Source organism: Hyperolius riggenbachi, chromosome 10 (assembly GCF_040937935.1).
Source record: "Hyperolius riggenbachi isolate aHypRig1 chromosome 10, aHypRig1.pri, whole genome shotgun sequence".
Lineage (NCBI taxonomy): Eukaryota > Metazoa > Chordata > Amphibia > Anura > Hyperoliidae > Hyperolius > Hyperolius riggenbachi.
The window spans coordinates 34,698,910-34,721,667 of record NC_090655.1 but is presented as its reverse complement, the minus strand read 5'-3'; the positions used below and the strand labels follow the sequence as shown (position 1 = coordinate 34,721,667).

Sequence of the window (22,758 nt, the reverse complement as noted above, 5' to 3'; positions counted from 1 at the left end):
GGGGCAGGCTCCCGTTAGATAAAAAACACACATAACAGTATAAAATCCAATTATAAAACACAATTTGGCAATTGAATCAGTGGGTGTATCCATAACACAAATAGAACCAAACATTTCACAATATATATGATAGAAAGACTGTTATGTAGACAGCAACACAGGTATCACTCACAGTATTCGTTGTGAATGGTTACATGGTTATCACACATATGTATATATACAACCATATCAATGAATGGACACACAGCCATAAAAATATGAATATGAATATAAAAGGTATAAGATTAATAATAAGTGTGTGTATACACACACTTATTATTAATCTTATACCTTTTATATCCATACATAACAGTCTTTCTATCATATATATTGTGAAATGTTTGGTTCTATTTGTGTTATGGATACACCCACTGATTCAATTGCCAAATTGTGTTTTATAATTGGATTTTATACTGTTATGTGTGTTTTTTATCTAACGGGAGCCTGCCCCCTGTATTTAGCGCCATGTCTTCTCTTTTCTATTTTAAGGCACGATACACGACCTGATGAAGCAGTATTGAACCGCGAAACGCGTAGTCATTATTTCAGTGCTCCAATAAAGATTGTTTTTTCACAACTACTATGGAATGACTGCTCATTAAGGTAGGATCGTTCCATCTGCTGCTAATACTACTAAATAACCACATAAACTGACACTGATACTTTCTGTATCAGGGGTACATACCTGTACCAACCATTGTTTGATTGACCAGACCTATGGTCTACCTTTAAAATTGTCTGTCTCCGACGGAAGTATCGTGCTAACAGTACCCCTTAGGGCGCCTCCTACCCCCCGTGTTAAATTTCAGAAACAATCATTCAAAACTTTTGGTACTAGTATAATAGCAATAGATAGATTTGAAACATTCACATTTGCAGTCAGGGCTGGATATCTGGAAAGGCCACACAGGCCTGGGCCTTGGGCGGCTGCAGCCCATGGAGGCACCTGAACATGAAATAGGAGACTGGAAATGGAGAACAGCAAATGAAGAAGGCAAACTGAGGCCCAAGGGAGCGGTTAATGAAAGAAAGGGCTGCTGTACATACATGATACACATGGAAGAGGGGGCTGCACATGGAATGGGAGGGGCACTGAAAGGGGAGACACAACATATTTGCCTAGGGGCACAAAAAGTCTAAATCTGGCCTTGTTTGCAGTGCATACATTCACATACATGCAATGAAGCTTAACTATAGCTGGTCATAGACGTATCAGTTTTTCCATTCAGTTACCAGACGGCAAGGCAGAGCAATGAGGAATCGATGGACAATAGCAATGTTGTACAAGGCTTGTAGTTTGATCGATGGTTAATTTCTGCTGAAGTCAATCTAGACCAACTCCAGTCCTCGAAGGCCATATCCTACTTGAAGAACCACACCTTTTTTGATTCAGTCCAATCAATTAATTTAAAACAGTGCCAAAAATGTGTGAGGCCCTTGAGCATTGGAGGTGGACTGATCTAGACTGATCGTTGCCATATAGGTAAGGAATCAATCATTATCTGATCAAAACCCAGTCACAATTTACAGTTTTACTGATGGGCTTATCATGGCATTGATTTTATTATATGCACATATAGATGACAAACTTGATGTTGGTCTTTTTAGTATTTTGCAATTCAATAAATCGGCGTTTTATACGAGCACTTTTTGGTTACTGGTTTGTTTATTAGGATATCAGTGCCATACTCTTGTCTAAACCTTTTTTCTTCTTATCACACAACTCATCCGACAGGCGGTGGAGGAGGTTTGGGTAATCTATTTTGTCAGCAGACCGGCGGGATCTCAGCTGCAGCAGCGGGAGGCGGTGGAGGAGGTTCTGGAGTGCCTCTTTCTCTAATAGCAATCAGTGTGTGACGGCTGGAGTGGGGGGATGGAGGGGCGCACTTTGGTGTCTCAGCCTTGGGTGCTGGAGGACCTTGTGCTACATTAGCACAGTGCCTACAGAATTGTTATGTTATTGACAATTTTTGGATCCACCTATGATCTGATATGATCACACCCACTCGTATAGTCTCCCTCCCCCCCCCCCCCCCCCACACACACATTCTGCACAGGGGACCACTCTTGGGTTTGTCTGCCACTACACACACCTACATATACATACACATACATGCAGGGAGGGGAGGATCTAAAACTTACGCTGTGCCATTAATCAGTCCAAACGGAGTCCTGTCTTCTTCATCCTTGGAGTAAACATCATAGCAGCCAGAGATGTCCTCTCTGAAGTCTTTATGAACCACGCAAGAGTTGTTTTCCACTTTCAGCATACGCAAACGTGGCACCCCAAGCAGTAAGTTCTCATAGTAAATGAAGGAGTGTGTACTGTCGTGTATAGTAGCATTGTTGTACCATTTTGTCCAGTAAAGGCCATCCAATAATGGTCCCTGTGAAAACTAAACAGAAAAAAGCACACTGAAGTCAGTACTACAGTTCAACCTTATTTCCATAACTGGCCTTTCCACTCAAAACTGATAACCTGATGAATCAACATTTAGCCAACACTTTATCTTATAATATGTTTGTAGTACGGGGCCTACTCCTGGCCTTATTGGCGTACATGGTGTCCTGGTGCCATGGCTTTTTGGCGCTGGGTGAGCCAAATGCTGGCTCAGACTGCAGCTGAACAAATTTTGGGGGCGTTAACTGCTCTGCGACTGCCTAACGCCGATGGGCGGTCAACAGAGTGGCTCCCCCAGGACCGCCTAACGCCGATGGGCGGTCAACAGAGTGGCTCCCCCAGGACTGCCTAACGCCGATGGGCGGTCACAGAGTGGCTCCCCCAGGACTGCCTAACGCCGATGGGCGGTCACAGAGTGGCTCCCACAGGACTGCCTAACGCCGATGGGCGGTCAACAGAGTGGCTGCCCCAGGACTGCCTAACGCCGATGGGCGGTCACAGAGTGGCTCCCACAGGACCGCCTAACGCCGATGGGCGGTCACAGAGTGGCTCCCACAGGACCGCCTAACGCCGATTGGCGTCAAGTCCTGGGGGTGGAGAATAGTAGGGAACGATCATTCTCTGCTGACTCTGGTGGGTACACACACGCATGAGTCTGCGATGACAGACCTAGAGCCCGTTTTTAAATGGGCGAAGGTCACTAGTATAATAATAAAACTATAATAATAATATTTATTAATAAAAAATAAAAGATATTGCAACAGCAATCCGATTCCACCAACAGAAAGCTCTGTTGGTGGAAAGAAAAGGAACTAAAATGCATTTAGCTGCTAAGTTGTATGGCCACACAAACTGTTAAAGCTGCAGAGCGCTGATTTGTAAAAAATTGCCTGGTCACTAGGGGGGGTGTAAGCCTGTGGTCCTCAAGTGGTTAAATACTATTTCCCGTCCGAGTCATCGCAACTCAGAGTGAGATGTAATTCAGGGGCCGGCAATCCCCAGATCCCCGAATTACCCCGTGCGTAGGGTGCGGACTATAGAGTTACCACTATAGCAGCACCAAGCTTCATGCGGTTCAGTCTCACAACAGGCGCTGAAAAGCCCTGCTTCGTAGTTCTTACCCCACCTTGAAATGCGTTGACTGGCAAGCATGGATAAAAAAAAAATTTCAAACATTTTCAACCCCTTCCATGTTACGCATTCATGCTACAGCTTCTCTCATTTACTTATTGTAATATATTCATAAAACATTTGTTACATGAGCCTTCATTCAGATGCAGTCCCTCCTGTGCCCTCAAATATTCTGCCCATTACAGGCACCCCAGTAATTGTTCTGCCACATGCATATGCCCTCATCTGTGGCATAGCAATAGGGGATGCAGACGTAGCAACCGCACCAGGGCCCCTACAGGGCCGGCCCTAGGTTTCACAGCACCCTGAGCGAAACCTGATTTTGGTGCCCCCTCCTCTTCACGTGAGTGTACACACACACACACACACACACACACACACACACGCACGCACGCACGCACGCACGCACGCACGCACGCACACACACTTAAGTGAGACAGTTAGCCTCTCCCCTCCCCAATTTGGAACGATAGCACAGCACCGACAATTTTCACCACGCATTATAGCCGCAGTGCGTGTCCCCCCCCCCCTCAACAACAACAACAAAAAACGCTCTCAGACTCAGTATAGGTGGGTAGCCAGGTATAGGTGCCCCCAGTATAGGAAGTCAGGTGTAGCTCTCCCATAGGTAGCCAGGGGACAGTACCTCCAGTATAGGTGGCCAGGTGTTGGTGCCCTCAGTATATGTAGCCAGGAGTAGATGCCCTCCCTCAGTTGGATAGCCAGTTCTTGGTGCCCCCATGGAAGGCAGGCTATGGGCCCCTAGACCAAAGGGGCTCTTTGAGGACCCTCCTTCAACTGCTGTATTCACTCTTCATTGGTTTTATACTGGTAATGATCACCTCTATATGGCCTTTGAATAGCGGTAATCATTAGCAAACTGTTCTCCTCCTCCTGCTTACAACACTGTCACTGCAACTGTTTTTGGCAGATTTTAATGTTCTAGACCAGGCATGGGTAAAGTCGGCCCTCCAGCTGTTACGGAACTACAAGTCCCACAATGCATTTGCCTTTATGAGTCATGACTGTGGCTGTCCTGCAATGCATTGTGAGACTTGTAGTTCCTTAACAGCTGGAGGGCCAAGTTTGCCCAAGTTTGCCCATGCCTGTTTTAGATCAATGGCTTTGAAGGGGCTCAATGTAAAACTTGCACTGTGGCCCCTAGCTACTTAGCTACATCACTGGCCCTTATACATTTGTAGCCTGTAATGTGCCTCACAGAATTTGTACTCCGATAAATATGCAACGTCTAAATTGACAGTCTAGTGGCCAGTTGCAGGGGTCCTATTACATTTAACTTGTGCAACTAACTGGCTTGCATAAAAGAGGCAACAAGGATCGATTCATGGACAATCCCTGATCTCCACCATGCTCTATCTCCTGGCTACACAGCTTCTGCTCTCTCTGCAAGCTCAGCTACGCTGGACTGTGCTCAACCTCTCCTAACTTATTGTCCAGCGATCATGCTTAAAGGGACCTTGAGCACTACAAAAAAATTAAACTTGTACTTACCTGGGGCTTCCTCCGGGCCACCGTAGGCTGCGAGGTTCCCCAGCGACCTCCTGGCTCTTCTCCAGGTCCCTACGTTACCAGCGACTTTTGGGCTGAAGGTCGGCCAGATCTTCCTTAATGGAGATGCTCCACATCATCACGCTGGCCGCTATGCGTCATTGCGCCAGCCATCGTGACAGTCCTGCACGATTTTCTAACTCTAAACCGCGCATGCGCAGGGCTGTCATGCCGGCCGGCACTATGGCGCGTAGCGGCTGGCGTGAGGATGTGGAGCGCCAGCTCAAAAGTCGCTGGTAACTGAGACACCATCGTAACCGGGAGAGGAGCAAGGAGGATGCTGTGGGACCTCACGGCCTAAGGTGGGCTTAAGGGAGCCCCAAGGTAAGTAACAGTTTCATTTTTTTTGAGTGCTCAGGATCCCTTTAAACCTGGGCATACACTATACAACTGCACCGCTGTTTGCCACCGTGATCAACCCGCAGTTGACATCACCAATAACCACCATTCCCGATCATTTAATGTCATTTGCAGTGCACAGCATAGTTGCGTGAGCCTGTAGTGACACTACAAAACGCAGTATTGTATTAGTTTAATAGGTACACTTAGAGCATACCTGAGAGTGCAACATTCCCAGGGAGTGGGACTCAAGACCGGTATCTCACTTGTCTTGCCCTTAAAGGACAACTATCAATGCCCAAGTGTTCTAAAATTACAATGTACAAATAATGTCTAAGTAGCTGTGTGCATTTTCCTACTTTTCATGATAAACATCAGAAGCAAAAGCTGTAATTCATTGTGTGTAGATTTTAGCTGCATTGGGCAGCACAGTGGCGTAGTGGTTAGCGCTCTCGCCTTGCAGCGCTGGGTCCCCGGTTTGAATCCCAGCCAGGTCAAAATCTGCAAGGAATTTGTATGTTCTCCCCGTGTTTGCGTGGATTTCTTCTGGGCACTCCGGTTTCCTCCCACATCCCAAAAACATACTGATAGGTTAATTGGCTTACCCCTAAATTAGCCCTAGACTACAATAAATACACTACACGATACATACATAGACATATAACTATGGTAGGGATTAGATTGTGCGCTCCTCTGAGGGCCAGTCTTGTCACTACAAGACTATATTCTCTGTACATCGCTGCGTAAGATGTTGGCGCTATACAATACTAAATAATAATAATAACATTTATTAGCAAAGAGGAACCAGCACTGACTGTATTGTCACTTTTCTCACAGACTACAGCAAAAAAAAAAAAAAAAACAGAAACAGAAAACTTTAGTATGAAAAGCCTGCTTTGGTATCAGGTTTCACACACAAAACATGTCAGTGCATTATTCTCCTCAGACAGCCAACCCTCAAAGCCTGAGTTTTGTCTCTCTCAATGAGCCATTTAGAGAGAAAAAACTACAGCTGCAGTTTAGACCTGTCATATGTCATATGCTAAATATATAAAGTAGACACAGGGTTAACAGATGTAGGGAGAGGGATTTCTCCCTCCCCCCCTCCTCTCACGATTCACTGATCCGTCCCCTGGTCCTACACCACTCCATGAAAGGTATTTTAGAACATTAAAGGAAGAGATAAGCAGGGGGAGAGATACAGCAGTACTTAGGAATACTATGCAAGCTATCCCCAGCCCAGTTTAAAAAAACAATCGATAGTTGTCCTTTAAGCTGACCCTGGCACTTCCACAAGAAAAAGAAATGCTAGTAATCATCTTTCTTGCCTGCTGCCATACTTCCCATACACACACATATACAGTGAGCACACTGAGGCCTCGATTCAGCAAGACTTATCGAATCAATTACCGACAGCTCGGTAAAATACCGAACTTGATAAGTTTATTTCAGGAAATTAAAAACAATGGTGCATGAGCCAGCCTGGGGCCCCGGGAACTCTCACTGTGTTTGGTAAGTTTTAGAGCAGTAGGAGACAGGCCTTGGGGGTGGCAGCTCCAAGGGTTTGGCTGCGCTCACATATGGTGTTAGATGCTGGTTCTGGGGCCCCAGGCAGTGAGAGTTCCCGGGGCCCCAGGCTGGCTCATGCACCATTGTTTTTAATTTTATTGTAGTATCCCATGCAGTTTAGTTAGGAGGGGGGCAGATGAGAGGGAATATCCTGCACGCTGGAGAGGGCTTCAGTTGCATATAGACAATGGCTATATGACCAGCAGGGGGCTGGTCATATAGCCATTGTCTATATGCAACTGAAGCCCTCTCCAACTGACTGGCTGACTTGCTCAGCTTCTGCTTGATTAATCACTGCAAGCTAGGTGTATTATATGTGTGCATTTCTCATTGGCTTATAAGCAGCCTGCAGGCTTTATAAAGCAGCAGAGAACTGTTTGGGAGTGAGTTTCTCCAATTGTGTGTTTGGTAAGTTGATTTCAGGATTCATCAAAGTTATCTACAGCTGTTAGCGAGCATTCGGTAATCATTCGGTAATGATGCGATAAAATGGAAATGGGCGTGGTTTAGCGTTAAATTTAGGATTAGTTATCTCCTTCACTGCTCTGTCGTTATTCCTGTCAGATCATTGGTGACAGAGAAGATGGAGCCATTTGAAGTGGTTATGTATCAGCTGAGAGTGATGCAAAGGCACAGAAGGGCAAGAATAAGGTCTAGAACTATTAATTTGTAAGATATTTATTTGCTATACCAGGACATCTGCATTTCTCTTGAACCATCTTGTAAGAGAACACAGGCAGTGCCAGGGTTAACTAAATTGCTAGCTGCACTACATTTTTTCAGAAAAGGCTCCTATCAAGCCATAGCTGGCGAAATTGTGGATTGTCCCAAGCCATTTCCAGAATCCTGGTCCAGGTGTTGAGCCCTATTCGGAATGTTGCTACGTGGTGTTCAAAGGACTGCCTTTTTACCCACAATTCCACAGGAATCTTATGGCCTTGTGTTAAATTACCGCTGTAAAATGGAACTATCGACACGTTACCAAATAATTATCGATATTTTATTGAATACGGAAAAACCTTGATGAATACAAATAGAAATCGATAAACTTCGAATTCGGTAATTTAACAAACTGGAAAAAGGTATCGCAAAGACAATGATGAATCGAGGCCTAAGACTACACAAGTATTTGAAATGTAAACTGTAACGATTGTGGAATTCTCTCCGTGATCAGCGCACAAGACGTGTGCGCTGACACTGCGGAAATCCTCCACAAACGTATAATTTGCGGAAACCCAGCAGAAGGTGCAACGCTCCTGTAGAGGGAAAGTTCCTGTCGACAGGGGGAGCTGTGGAGTGCAGAGGAACAGCTCCTCTGCCCTACCACACACGCCAGACAGGAATTGCACGAAGGGACGGAACGCAATCGCAAGAGAGGCGATTGAGAATGAACACAGAGACAGATTGTATGTGTGTGCACCAAACTAGTCGCCAACCCATGACGGAGCGCACACCACAGCAGATATGAAGTAGGAACGCGATCGCGAGAGGTGCGATCGCCAGACGTGACGCAAGGTTATAGCAAGGCAGAGCACGAGAGTAGCAAAGGCACAGCAAATCATACAATGAGGAGATACGGAAAATAACAAACGCTAGCTAAACACGAACACCGCACTCATTCGCAACAGTGCACGCGTTTATGCGCGGTCTCCACGTGATAAGCACAATAGAGACAAGCACGCCTAACTAACCATTGACAGACAAACATGAAACAGAGGACGCGAGCGCTTGCTTAACGGTTACCTCCCCGAGCCTCCAGCAAGCGTTCGTAGCAGACAAGACAGACACACGAAAACAGGAACAGGCGGGAGATGGAATCCACAGCACTAGCGAAAAGAGGCCAGTGCGATCCAGGGAGACAGAACAGAAGGATCCACAGCACTAGCGCAGGATGCTAGTGCGATCCAGGTACAGAGTAGCAGAACAGAAGGATCCACAGCACTAGCGCAGGATGCTAGTGCGATCCAGGTACAGAGTAGCAGAACAGAAGGATCCACAGCACTAGCGCAAAGATGCTAATGCGATCCAGGGAAACAGATCAGAAGGGGCTACCAGTAACAACCGCTGTTCCGGTTAGCACCCAGACACAGAACCATTTCCTGTCGACCACCGCTGGGACAGGACAATCGCAACAGACAAACAAAACAGATAAGCAATCCTAACTGCACTAAGGAAACATGCCCAGTGCAGTTTCCAGGGATTACTCTAGGCTAATCTTCAACAAAGAGCAAGGCTGACACTCCCGGCGAGTGTCACATAGGATCTAACTCTTATGACCAGCCAAGGTCTGTGATATCACATGGTATATATAGAGCAGGCCTACAAGGGATGTGGCTAGGCAATTTGCATGACAAACGTATGCAAATTCTTCAGCAGCAAGCTGCAATACTGACAAAAGGTCTCTCTTCCAGAGACCTGCAGAATGCAGACCTGAACAGTGGTCAAAAGGCTGCCTGCCTGCGCAGGCAGCCCAGCGGATCCTCACAAACAGTGCGAGAGGTTACATTTCTTATATTTCTTAGTATTCCATGTTTGGGGACAATGGCCAAATTGCAATAAAGGAATGTTCTATGAACTGTCATTGGACTGAATATTACAGTATATCGGACTACAACAGTATCTAATGAGACAAACTGCTAATAGATACAAAAATTGTACAGTTCCTTAGAGGAGCAACCACTGGGATCAACCTGGGAAAAAGTTGTCTGAATTCAAAGCAGGAGCTAAATATTTTACCATGAGCAAGCAGAGAACACCAATTTTAACCACTTTATCCACAAGTCAGTACATATATGTCCTCTGTGACTTCATCTAAGCCACAAGTCAGTAGATATACGTCTTGTAGCAGAAGCAGTGCTGTGCAGGATTGGGCTTGCTCCTGTGCACATTTCTGGCACTATCTGATGCAGCACTAATTGGTGAATGGGAATATATGTTTCCTGAGCTAATGAGATTGATTTTTACTATTAAAAATACTTTTGTTTTCTCATTTCATAGTGAAAAATACACTCTGTAGCATTATTTCAGAATCAAATATCTTCACCATAAATTGTGACCGGAACATAATCTAAGTTTTGTGATAAGCAGAATAGCCAAACAAAATTTGTGTTTTTTATCTAGAGTAGAACTTTTTATTTTTAAACTGGAATTGGTAAAACTGAGAAATAAATGTTTTTTCTATTTTTTTTCTTTGTTTTCCCATAAAAATTAATCATAGAAAACAAAATTGTTCGATGGAAAAAAAATGGCATACAATGAAAGCCTAGTTTGTCTTGAAAAAAAAAACCAATATATATTTAATTTCTGTGTCGTAAGTAGGGATAAAGTTATTTCTAATTAAATAAGGACATAGCTAAACTGTCAAAACTGCTCTGGTCCATAAGTGGGGAAAAAAGGTCTGGATGCGAAGTGGTTAACAGTCCTAACACCAGGGGAGCACCTCCTGTTATTCTATTAGTGCCATGTTATCACCACTCGTTACTCTATTAGTTGCTATGGTAACTCTCCTTATGCCAAATGTTAGCCCTCTAACACGCGTGGCACCAATACACAGCAAAATTACCAGCCTTTTGTGCATCAGGCTCTTTGTCTTAAGAAAACCTGAACTGAAAATTAAAAGTCAAAATAAACATACACAAGTCATACTTACCTCCCGTGTAGTCTACTCCTCAATCTCTTTCTCCTGTCCCGTGTCCTGTTTGTCCACTGTGATCAAGGGAATTCTCTGTCCTCCATTTTGAAAATGGTCATCACCCCTAATGGCTTCCTGGTAAGCACACAGTTAAACTGTAACATCACCCACTTGAGCCATAGGGAAACATGGACATTACTGTGAACATCAGTTGTTCACTCAGCTATAACCGACAACAACTGATATATAACTGACAGCAACTGATATATTTCAGTTCTGACAAAATGTTGTCAGAACTGGAAGGGATCATTGTCAGAAGAAAATGGTGAGCCGAGAGGAACTGATGGCAAGGTAACTATTTAATGTTCATTTGAAGTTACCTTATGTGTTTATTTTAAATTATTTTACTCAGTACAGGTTCCCTTTAAAAATTATGTTTTAGTTTTGTCAGTTGTAGTTCATCAATGAGAAGAAAGTAAGGTGCATGTACATGTAAACAGAGGCGCCAATAGGATACAAACAGCTAAATTGTTAAAAAAAAAGGAGGAGGTAGCGGTGGACTTACCCCCTCGAAGCAGACACAAAATCTTGTTGCTTAATATTCAACAAAAATAGTTTATTTACATACTCCAAGCAGTTGTAAGGCGTTTCGCAGGCATATCCTGCTTCATCAGGCTATAGAAGGAGCATAAAACTCATTCAGTCTGATAAACAGTTAGCGCCTCGGACATCTCATGTCTGCTTCGAAGGGTTAAGTCCACCGCTACCTCCTCCTTTTTAACAAATTTAGCTGTTTTTATCCTTTTGGTGCCTCGGTTTACTTGTACATTACTCGAGTCCACCATCGATGGAGGGGATTTGGCCCCTTTCTTTCGATCTACAGAGAGCGACTTCTTAATCCTGAGTGGGGACAGGTCTAATCTCTAGAGTTGGGCCGAACGGTTCGCCGGCGAACCTGGTTCGCGCGAACCTAGGTGGTTCGCGTGCGGGTACCGCACGCGAACTTTATTGCGGAAAAGTTCGCCCCATTGCGGTTCGCCCCATAATGCACTGAGGGTCAACTTTGACCCTCTACATCACAGTCAGCAGGCCCAGTGTAGCCAATTAGGCTACACTAGCCCCTGGAGCCCCACCCCCCCTTATATAGGCAGGCAGCGGCGGCCGTGGCCACTCGTGTGCCTGCATTAGTTAGAGTAGGGCGAGCTGCTGCAGTCTCTCATAGGGAAAGATTAGTTAGGCTTAACTTGTCCCTGGCTGCATACCTGTTCATTGATCCTGCCACTGCATACCTGTTCATTGATCCTGCCACTGCATACCTGTTCATTGATCCTGCCACTGCATACCTGTTCATTGATCCTGCCACTGCATACCTGTTCAGTGATCCTGCCACTGCATACCTGTTCATTGATCCTGCCACTGCATACCTGTTCATTGATCCTGCCACTGCATACCTGTTCATTGATCCTGCCACTGCATACCTGTTCAGTGATCCTGCCACTGCATACCTGTTCATTGATCCTGCCACTGCATACCTGTTCATTGATCCTGCCACTGCATACCTGTTCATTGATCCTGCCACTGCATACCTGTTCATTGATCCTGCCACTGCATACCTGTTCATTGATCCTGCCACTGCATACCTGTTCATTGATCCTGCCACTGCATACCTGTTCATTGATCCTGCCACTGCATACCTGTTCATTGATCCTGCCACTGCATACCTGTTCATTGATCCTGCCACTGCATACCTGTTCAGTGATCCTGCCACTGCATACCTGTTCATTGATCCTGCCACTGCATACCTGTTCATTGATCCTGCCACTGCATACCTGTTCATTGATCCTGCCACTGCATACCTGTTCATTGATCCTGCCACTGCATACCTGTTCATTGATCCTGCCACTGCATACCTGTTCATTGATCCTGCCACTGCATACCTGTTCATTGATCCTGCCACTGCATACCTGTTCATTGATCCTGCCACTGCATACCTGTTCATTGATCCTGCCACTGCATACCTGTTCAGTGATCCTGCCACTGCATACCTGTTCATTGATCCTGCCACTGCATACCTGTTCATTGATCCTGCCACTGCATACCTGTTCATTGATCCTGCCACTGCATACCTGTTCATTGATCCTGCCACTGCATACCTGTTCATTGATCCTGCCACTGCATACCTGTTCATTGATCCTGCCACTGCATACCTGTTCATTGATCCTGCCACTGCATACCTGTTCATTGATCCTGCCACTGCATACCTGTTCATTGATCCTGCCACTGCATACCTGTTCATTGATCCTGCCACTGCATACCTGTTCAGTGATCCTGCCACTGCATACCTGTTCATTGATCCTGCCACTGCATACCTGTTCATTGATCCTGCCACTGCATACCTGTTCATTGATCCTGCCACTGCATACCTGTTCATTGATCCTGCCACTGCATACCTGTTCATTGATCCTGCCACTGCATACCTGTTCATTGATCCTGCCACTGCATACCTGTTCATTGATCCTGCCACTGCATACCTGTTCAGTGATCCTGCCACTGCATACCTGTTCATTGATCCTGCCACTGCATACCTGTTCATTGATCCTGCCACTGCATACCTGTTCATTGATCCTGCCACTGCATACCTGTTCATTGATCCTGCCACTGCATACCTGTTCATTGATCCTGCCACTGCATACCTGTTCATTGATCCTGCCACTGCATACCTGTTCATTGATCCTGCCACTGCATACCTGTTCATTGATCCTGCCACTGCATACCTGTTCATTGATCCTGCCACTGCATACCTGTTCAGTGATCCTGCCACTGCATACCTGTTCATTGATCCTGCCACTGCATACCTGTTCATTGATCCTGCCACTGCATACCTGTTCATTGATCCTGCCACTGCATACCTGTTCAGTGATCCTGCCACTGCATACCTGTTCATTGATCCTGCCACTGCATACCTGTTCATTGATCCTGCCACTGCATACCTGTTCATTGATCCTGCCACTGCATACCTGTTCATTGATCCTGCCACTGCATACCTGTTCATTGATCCTGCCACTGCATACCTGTTCATTGATCCTGCCACTGCATACCTGTTCATTGATCCTGCCACTGCATACCTGTTCTGTGAACCCACCACTGCATACCTGTTCTGTTCAGTGGACCCGCCACTGTATACCTGTTTAGTGAACCCGCCACTGCATACCTGTTCTGTTCAGTGGACCCGCCACTGTATACCTGTTCAGTGGACCCGCCACTGCATACCTGTTCTGTTCAGTGAACCCGCCACTGCATACCTGTTCTGTTCAGTGGAGTTTGGTGTGTCAGTGTGAAGCAGTACCTTAATTACACTCCCTGATTGATGTATACACATGCAAGATGTTTTAAAGCACTTTAGGCCTGTCATTTAGCATTCAATGTGATTTCTGCCCTTAAAACGCTGCTTTGCGTCAAATCCAGATTTTTCCCGGTGACTTTTGGCGTGTATCCCACTCCGCCATGCCCCCCTCCAGGTGTTAGACCCCTTGAAACATCTTTTCCATCACTTTTGTGGCCAGCATAATTTTTTTTTTTTTTCAAAGTTCGCATCCCCATTGAAGTCTATTGCGGTTCGCGAACTTTAACGCGAACCGAACCTTCCGCGAAAGTTCGCGAACCCGGTTCGCGAACCTAAAATCGGAGGTTCGGCCCAACTCTACTAATCTCCCCACCTGGTTGCCTGGATGGTAACCCTGGTTTGTAAGTATTACTTTATACTTACCTAATCATACCCACATTTCCAGTACATACTACACTTTACAGGGCTCTCGGTGTCTCCCTTCATATCTGCTTTGCAAAGTAAAGTGCATGTTGGTGTCAGGTCTCCGAGGTTGGTAGGACTTTTGTTGGATCACTAATATCTTCCGATTAACATTTTTAAGAGACTGTATTTAGTTTCTGTTAGGCAAGGATTTGTCCATTTCTCCCCCAAAAATATACATAGGGTTTTTAGTTCAGAATTTTAGGCCTCTTTCACAGTGCGACGTTAAAGTCGCACATTAGAAAATGTTTTAACGTGGACTAACGCACAGCAATAGTAAGTCTGTGCAACATTCACAGTGCACACGTTGCGTTGTGTGTAACGTGTAGCAATATTTAGAAAGTGCTGCATGCTGTGCGTTTAGCAATAAATCTGCTGCGTTGTGTGTGTTGCACATGCTCAGTATTTTTTTTTTAATGTAACGCATGCGCCGTTTTCGTTCCATCAGTATGCGACAAAAACGGCGCACCAAGAGACACATAACGCAGTGCAAAATAACGTCCAATTTCATAACCTACATGCGCTGTGTTAGGGTCATGTTGTGCGACTAACGTCGCATCAAACGCAAATTCCCACTGTGAAAGAGGCCTTAATCCTTAATCCTTTAATTTGAATCTGTGGTGTTCATAGGACAAAAAATCTTCAATATTCCTCCAAAGTTTCTACTCACCGACCAAAAATCATTCATGTTGCTTATAGTCTGAAAAGTGACTCCAGTATCAGCAGAGGGTGTAGACAGGAAGAGGTTGGACATCACATTTGTGTAGTAATATGTGTTTGAGCTGGTCATCCCATAAGTCACTAGAATGAGATCATTAGTTGTAAGTAGACCATTGAAGAAATTACCAGTAGGAAAAACAAACATGGATAAGGTATTGTATTATTCTGTAAACATCAGCAAGTTAATGTACCGGTATTTGCTTTTGTCCACACTATGGTTTCCACGTATTGCATATACCAATATTCCACAATCAATTTTGTGACAGCCCTTTCTACACAGTTTTTGGATTGTCTTGTCCTATGCTAGACTATCCCCAACATCTAACCCAGGGGTCTAACTACAAATCATCAGATCCAAGCAATGTGTAGCAAGCACCTATGGTGGACCGAGGAAAAGGTATGACGTGCTCTCCACTCCAGTCACCTTTGCACTGTAGGTGTCCTTCCAAGTAATCGAATCCAATGAGTAAGCACCGTCTTCAATAAATAAGCTCTTTTATTAAAGTATCAATTCATCATAAAAACCAGGAGGATCAAGCAACCAGCGACAGCTCCGCTGTTTCGGGCAGACTGCCCTTTTTCAAGCTGTTAAAGCATGTCATCCACAATACAAACTGACACAGAATCCATTTTATAGCAAACATACAAATCAGGTGATCTGAATGCGACCAATTAGGAGCATGGGGCCGCCGACGGACCTGATAGAGAACTACCAGCCTAACATTTAAATTCACCACTATCCCTACCCCTCAAGGGGTGTGTATATCAAAAACCAGCCCCTCCGCATCAATACGGAAAATGGCAACTCACGCTGTCATCTGACACGCAGAGGGATGAGCGCGGCGAGACCCTCCGTCCTCCTCCTCCTCTCAAAACAAAACACACGTGATCCATCACGTGTGGTATGACGCGACGCCGCTTCCGCATCAACTCAGTGGCAACCGCGTCCATGCGTCTCCTGGCAATCAGATGCTCTGGTCTTGCAGGGAATTCAACCCCGCCCACCTACAGAGCTCCGGCAGCCAGCGTAACAATAACAAGGAGAGGGACATTGAGCATCCCTCACACTCACCCTCCACGTAGCCAGAAAGGACAGCGCCCCAGGGGGATTAGAAATAAGTCAGAGCTCCTGATTGGTCGCATTCAGATCACCTGATTTGTATGTTTGCTATAAAATGGATTCTGTGTCAGTTTGTATTGTGGATGACATGCTTTAACAGCTTGAAAAAGGGCAGTCTGGTTGCTTGATCCTCCTGGTTTTTATGATGAATTGATACTTTAATAAAAGAGCTTATTTCTTTAACTACAAATCATCTGCCTTCCCCCCAGGCAAAACTTTTTGTAACACACGGCCACCGGTGACCTAGGTCCAACTAACACCATTCAATGCAGCCAGCACTTCTGTGACTGAATGTATGGAGGTGCTCAGGTGGATGGTTTGGGACAAATGGAGAGATGTGGTCACATGTCACTGCAGGGCAAGGGGGTTGGGGGGAGGTTCCCCACCACTTGTAGGCACTACTGTGCATTTAAATATGACCCCCCCCCCCCCACTTAAGGACTCTCTGCACTGCTCTGTTAGGCGTAATTACTAGTGTTAGGCATAGGTGGGAGTGGATAAGTGTTAGGCATAGATATAAAGTGTAAGGCCCGGTTCACATTAGCATTCCTTGTCCGGATCCGCCTGATCGGATCCGGACCGTATACTGCACAAACGGAACGTACGTTCCGTATAGCAATGCAAAGTCTATGCGGACATTCACATGCGTACGTTCCGTACAGAAGGGAGCCGGATCGGATCCGGACTCTGGACACTTTTCCAACATGCGCTATTTTTCGGGTCCGGATCATCCGGCCCACGCACCTGGACCGGAGCCTGACTGCACCATCCAGAAATAGAAACCTATGGGGAACGGAAAGCACAGAACACACAGGATACAAACACCTGACGTTCTACCCCACTTCCTATGCGTATTCTAGCGGCCATTTTGGATGGGGACACATGAGCAGCAGTGGAGCAGCAGTGACTCGTGCTGGAGCGGTTTGACAGTATGCCAGAGGTGGAGGTGAGGCCTAAACAGCGGAGGACCTGATTCTACAGGTGCACCAGGTGCACCTTCTGCTGAACCCAACAATTTTTTTAAGTAATTTCGCTGTTTTTACCACACGGATCCGGATGGCAGCCGGATGCATGCCTGATGCAAACGGACCAGATCCGGATCGGAACCGTATGGTTCCGATCCGGATCAGTTCCTTATCCAATCCGGATCCGGTCCGTTTGCATGCCAAAACGCAAGTGTGAACGGGGCCTTAGTGTTAGGTGTAGGTATGGGGGTTAGTGTTTGGTATAGGTTGGGGTGAGTTAGTGTTAGGCATAGGTATGAAGAGTTAGTGTTAGATGTAGATATGTATGGGGTAAGTGTTAGGCATAGGTAGGGGTGGAGTACAAATAGTAGCAGAAGGTTGGCACTACAGTGTGAAGTGAGACGATCCACTTGATGGGGGGTGGCTATAACATGCGCTCTCTTTCTCTCTCTCTCTTTGCAGGTTAGTGTAGTGTGCTCTAGCATAGAGGGAACTGGACCATGTAGGAAGGAGTAGAGAAAGCTAGCACCGCTACAAAACACTGTTTATGCATAGATGATTGTGCATGGTAAATGCAAAAAACAAATGTCCATAGTGCTGGAACAACATAGACATACTGGTGAATGGAGAGGTATCACTATCGGTGGCGGTGGGTGCTGGATACAGTTGCCTGACAGCCGTTTCGCGCCCTACTGCGCTTCTACGGAGGTTGCCCACAGTCATGTTTAGGAGAACTCATGGAGAAGCATGCGATTTATTTGATCAGCTGATAGATTTGCAAAGCCCTGATTTGCTGTGATCACATCCTGCACATGACCATGACTAGCAAATCAGAGACATATCTATCACCTGACCAAACGGATCACATTCTTCTCCATGAACTCTCCTAGTCATGACCATCACTAATCTTCAAATGCATAACAGGAGGGCAAGAGATCTAGGTAAAGACAAGAAATAGAGCGCACTCAGAGAACCAGTGATAGGAAAGGCAGGGATGCCTGGAGTAATCTCACCTTAGAAAGTTGCTGGCAAGCCTGTACTGGTTTGTACAGAGGCTGCGTGTGTATCCCTCTGGCCGGGGACCAGGCAAGGTTTATTTGCTACGCACATTTCAAGAGGCAAGGTGCCTCCTGAAACACACGTAGCAAATAAACCTTGTTATAGCACACGGCAGCCACCATAGCCTTTCTTACATGCACCAGCGGTGCTCAGCAAGATTTCGGATATCCGAACTACCCAGATAATCCGAACTTTGTCCACTATCCGAACTTTGAATAGCAAGTCGGATATTTTTTTAAATCCGAATTGACTATCCGAGCAAACTCGGATTTCCCATCTGAAATCCGACATCTGGGCGGATGGTTTCTTCAGATATCCAAGCAGAAGCCAAAATCACCTTGAATGGCAAAAATACCTTTCGGGGAGAGAGAGAGAGAAAGCGCGAGAGCGAGAGAGAGCGAGAGAGAGAGACCTCCGAAAGGGGTTTTTGCCATTTGAAGAGACTTTTGGAAGCATTTTAAGCTATTTTCAGGATTTCAGGTTTTCTATCCGGATATCCAAATCCAGCCGGATATCCAGGATTTTGGGTTCGGATATCCGAGTTTACTTGGATACCAAAAAGTTTGGATTGGGATCCGGATATCTAAAAAAGGGTATCCGAGCACCCCTGACATGCACTACTACATTGACAAGTGTTAATCACTACTCCTAATCGCCTGCGAGTTGTTTATACAGCAACACAGAGCAACAGGGAGTTTTGGACATCCTCATTACTGCATTAACACTTTGCACTAGTGCAGCCTGCCATAGCCTGTGGTGCAGCAGCATAGTGCAGAACTTGCACACAGTCCAGGCAGAGACCTGCAAAGATACACCACGGATTTCAGCTCTGCCTTCCTTCGAAGGAGAATCTGGACACTGCCAAGCCTGGTCCCCGGCCAGAGGGACACATGTGCAGCCGCTGGACAAACCTATACAGGCTTGCCAGCAACTTTCTAAGGGGAGATTACTCCAGGCATCCCTGCCTCTCCTATCACTGGTTCTCTGAGTGCGCTCTATTTCTTGTCTTTATCCTAGATTTCACGGACACGGAGGTGGATTCTTAAAGAGCAGAGCCATTACACAAGCCTCACTGCTCGCTCCTTCTAGCCATAGAAGTACCTACCTACCTATACCATTGCAGGAGGGCAAGAGAGGCTCTGCCTTGCTTTATCAGGACAGAGGTGTAGAGGGAGCAAATCCAGCATCTCCATTGGGGATATCCCATTACTGGGGGCTCAGAAGGACATAAGAATCTATTGGGGAAATTAAACCTCTGGCATATAAACATTACTGGATAGACCAGTATTTATCATTTCGAGAGAGTTTTAAAAATGCAGCAAAAGTAATGCAATTATAATAATTTAACACAGAAGTGTGTATTCAGACTTACACAGACAGATGTCCACCAAAAAGACGATATAGACTAGCAGTTCCCTTAGTGTCGTTTTCACAAAAAGCTCCCGGTTTTCTGCAGTATCTTCAGTTAACGTTGTTCCCCAAAGTCCTATAAAAAAGTAAAACCAATAATAAACTTCTTGCGAATATCTCCATCACTATCAGATAAAAAGCAGGCCAGATAGAGCAAGCCTATGATTTTTTTCATATAAGAAAAAAATGCACTTCCCTAATCATAACTCTTAAAGGTCACATGAGGTAAGAATGAACTGATGACATCAACAATTGTATCTATTATCCTCCTCCTAAAAATGACTTTTTTTTAGATATCCCACAGTTTTATTTAATATTTAAGTCTACTTTTTAAGTTTTTACTGTTTCATGGTCTCTGCTCAATGGCACATTCTTTGAAGTATGCCAGAGTTAAAATCTATGAACTTTTGACCCTTTTTATCTCTTGCTCTAAGCAGTCATTTACTGCCAGGAAATGCTTTATGGCTGTAGTTCATCATCAGTGAGGGTTACTCTATAGTCTAACCCAGTCCCGACATGGAGAGAAACTGTCACTTGCATACCTGATTTTTTTCTCAGGCAGAGAAATAAAAAGGCATAGTAATTTTGTGCTTTCGCACTGTACATATACTCTGTACATGTCTATCTCAGCATGTCACTAGTCACCTCTTGTATTCGTTAACAGAATCATGTAAATCACCCACTTACTGTAATAAATGTCATACGGAACCTCTGGCTGTGCAGGAGGACACATTGACAGATCATCGGGACATCACCATTAGCAGGTCTTCTCCAGGTGGATGACATTGACAATGTAGTACACTGCCATGTTAAGAGTTACTGCTGCCGACACTGGGAACTTACAGTTTATTTAAGGAACCATGATAAATGCCAGCATGTATGGTGACATACTGCAGCAGTGCATGATTCCCTCCCATTGGAAACTGGGCCTCAGAGAAGTATTCCAACATGATAACAACCCCAAACACACCTCCAAGATGATCACTGCCTTGCTAATGAAACTGGGGGTAAAGGTGCTGGACTGGCCAAGCATTTCTCCAGACCGAAACCCTATTGAGCATCTGTGGGACATCCTCAAATGGAAGTTGGAGGAGCGCAACATCTCTAAATCCACCAGCTTCATCATGGAGGAGTGGAAGAGGATTCCAGTAGCAACCTGTAAACTCCATTCCCAAGAGAGCTTATTTAGCACTGGAAAATAATGGTGTGCTCACATCTACACACATTTCCAATTTGTATTTCTAGCATGAGACCACCCGACTTGAGTCCTCCAGCATGCAGTTTAGAAAAACAGCTTCCAGCCCAACAAATTTAAGACCAGTCTCCTGTATCATCCAGGGTGTAGTTGGTCTAGTGATAAGGAAATCCCTAGTGCTTAGTACATAGATGCAATTTTCCATCAGATTGATGGTCAAATCGATTATTTATGACTGGTCCAATCTGATTTCGGATTGTTTTTCTGATCGATTTTGTATAGAAGTGTTCAGAAAATTGTTCAGAACAATGATTGGAAATCAGATTGGGCCTTTCAAAAATAATCAATTCAACCGTCAATCTGATGGAAAATTGCATCGTGTGTACCAGGCATAAGACAAATTTTGTCAAGCGATCTGGAGTTAGATACCATCACAGCAGAACTTTATATAGAGTTTCCACTATTGAAGGGCTAATAGAGCAGTGCGGCGTATGCTTTCATATAACAGAACGATCTTCTGCTTCAAGGCTAATATTTTATTCTTCCCATTTCAAGATACAAGAGGGCTTAGGGGATTAGCAAGTGAAAGAAGACATTTATACAGCATGGGGAGAAGTTCCAAAGATCCTGGATCCAAAGCACACACATTTTCAAAGCAGGTTCTAGTACGTAGAGAATAGTTTGTCTTAATAACCTTGCGTACGAAATGGGATATTTGCAAATATCTAAAAAAAACAAAAACCCTTTCATTTAATTTAGGTGTCTACTTATTCTCTACAAGTGAGGCAAAAGATAGAACCCGTTGCTCCGTAACAAAATCATAATCACGCCAATTTTACCACAATTTTAATGTAAGTCAGTGGGAGCGTTTTCTTTTAACCACTTCGCCTCCAGACCTTGTTTCCCACTTATGGACCAGAGCAGTTTTGACAGTTTAGCTATGTCCTTATTTAATCAGAAATAACGTTATCCCTACTTAGGACACAGAAATGAAATATACATTGTTTTTTTCAAGACAAACTAGGCTTTCATTGTATGCCGTTTTTTTCCCTCGATTAATTTTGTTTTCGATGAATTTTAATGGGAAAACAAAGAAAAAAAATTGAAAAAACGTTTCTCAGTTTTACCAATTCCAGTTTAAAAATAAAAAGTGCTACTGTAGAGAAAAAAACACAAATCTTGTTTGACTATTCTTACTGCTTATCACAAAACTTAGATTATGTTCCGGTCACAATTTATGATGAAGATATTTGATTCTGAAATAATGCTACAGAGTGTATTTTTCACTATGAAATGAGAAAATAAAAGTATTTTTTAAAGGTAAAAATCAATCTCATTAGCTCAGGAAACATATATTCCCATTCACCAATTAGTGCTGCATCAGATAGTGCCAGAAATGTGCACAGGAGCAAGCCCAATCCTGCACAGCACTGCTTCTGCTACAAGACGTATATCTACTAACTTGTGGCTTAGATGAAGTCACAGAGGACGTATATCTACTGATTTGAGGCATAGATGAAGTCACAGAGGACGTAGATCTACTGACTTGTGGCTAAACTGGTTAAATGACCACTAGCGTTTTAACCACTGAGGGCTAGTTCACATTTGCGATTTTGTGGCTCAACATTTTGCGTTTCTACCATGATTTGGGATTATGATTCTGGTTCAATAGAACAAGAATCACAAAGCAAATGCCCCCAAAATGCTGCATGCAGCAAGTAATTAAATCGCAAAAGCTGCAGTGAGAATTTATCCATAGGGATACTTTGGCAGTTACCAAAGTGCCCAAGTGTGTACCAGCCCTC

General features: G+C 44.7%; 1 protein-coding gene across 1 annotated transcript in view; it reads right to left on the bottom strand.

Annotated features, from left to right (window-relative positions):
* The window catches only part of PKD2L1 (polycystin 2 like 1, transient receptor potential cation channel), a 115,098-nt gene that overhangs the window by 51,122 nt on the left and 41,218 nt on the right, over window positions 1–22,758 (bottom strand). The window contains exons 2-4 of the mRNA XM_068255077.1: window positions 19,721–19,834; window positions 15,155–15,285; window positions 2,182–2,435 (exon numbers count right to left, since the gene is read on the bottom strand). Coding sequence (XP_068111178.1) covers window positions 2,182–2,435; window positions 15,155–15,285; window positions 19,721–19,834 — 499 coding nt within the window. The remainder of the gene's footprint in view (window positions 1–2,181; window positions 2,436–15,154; window positions 15,286–19,720; window positions 19,835–22,758) is intronic.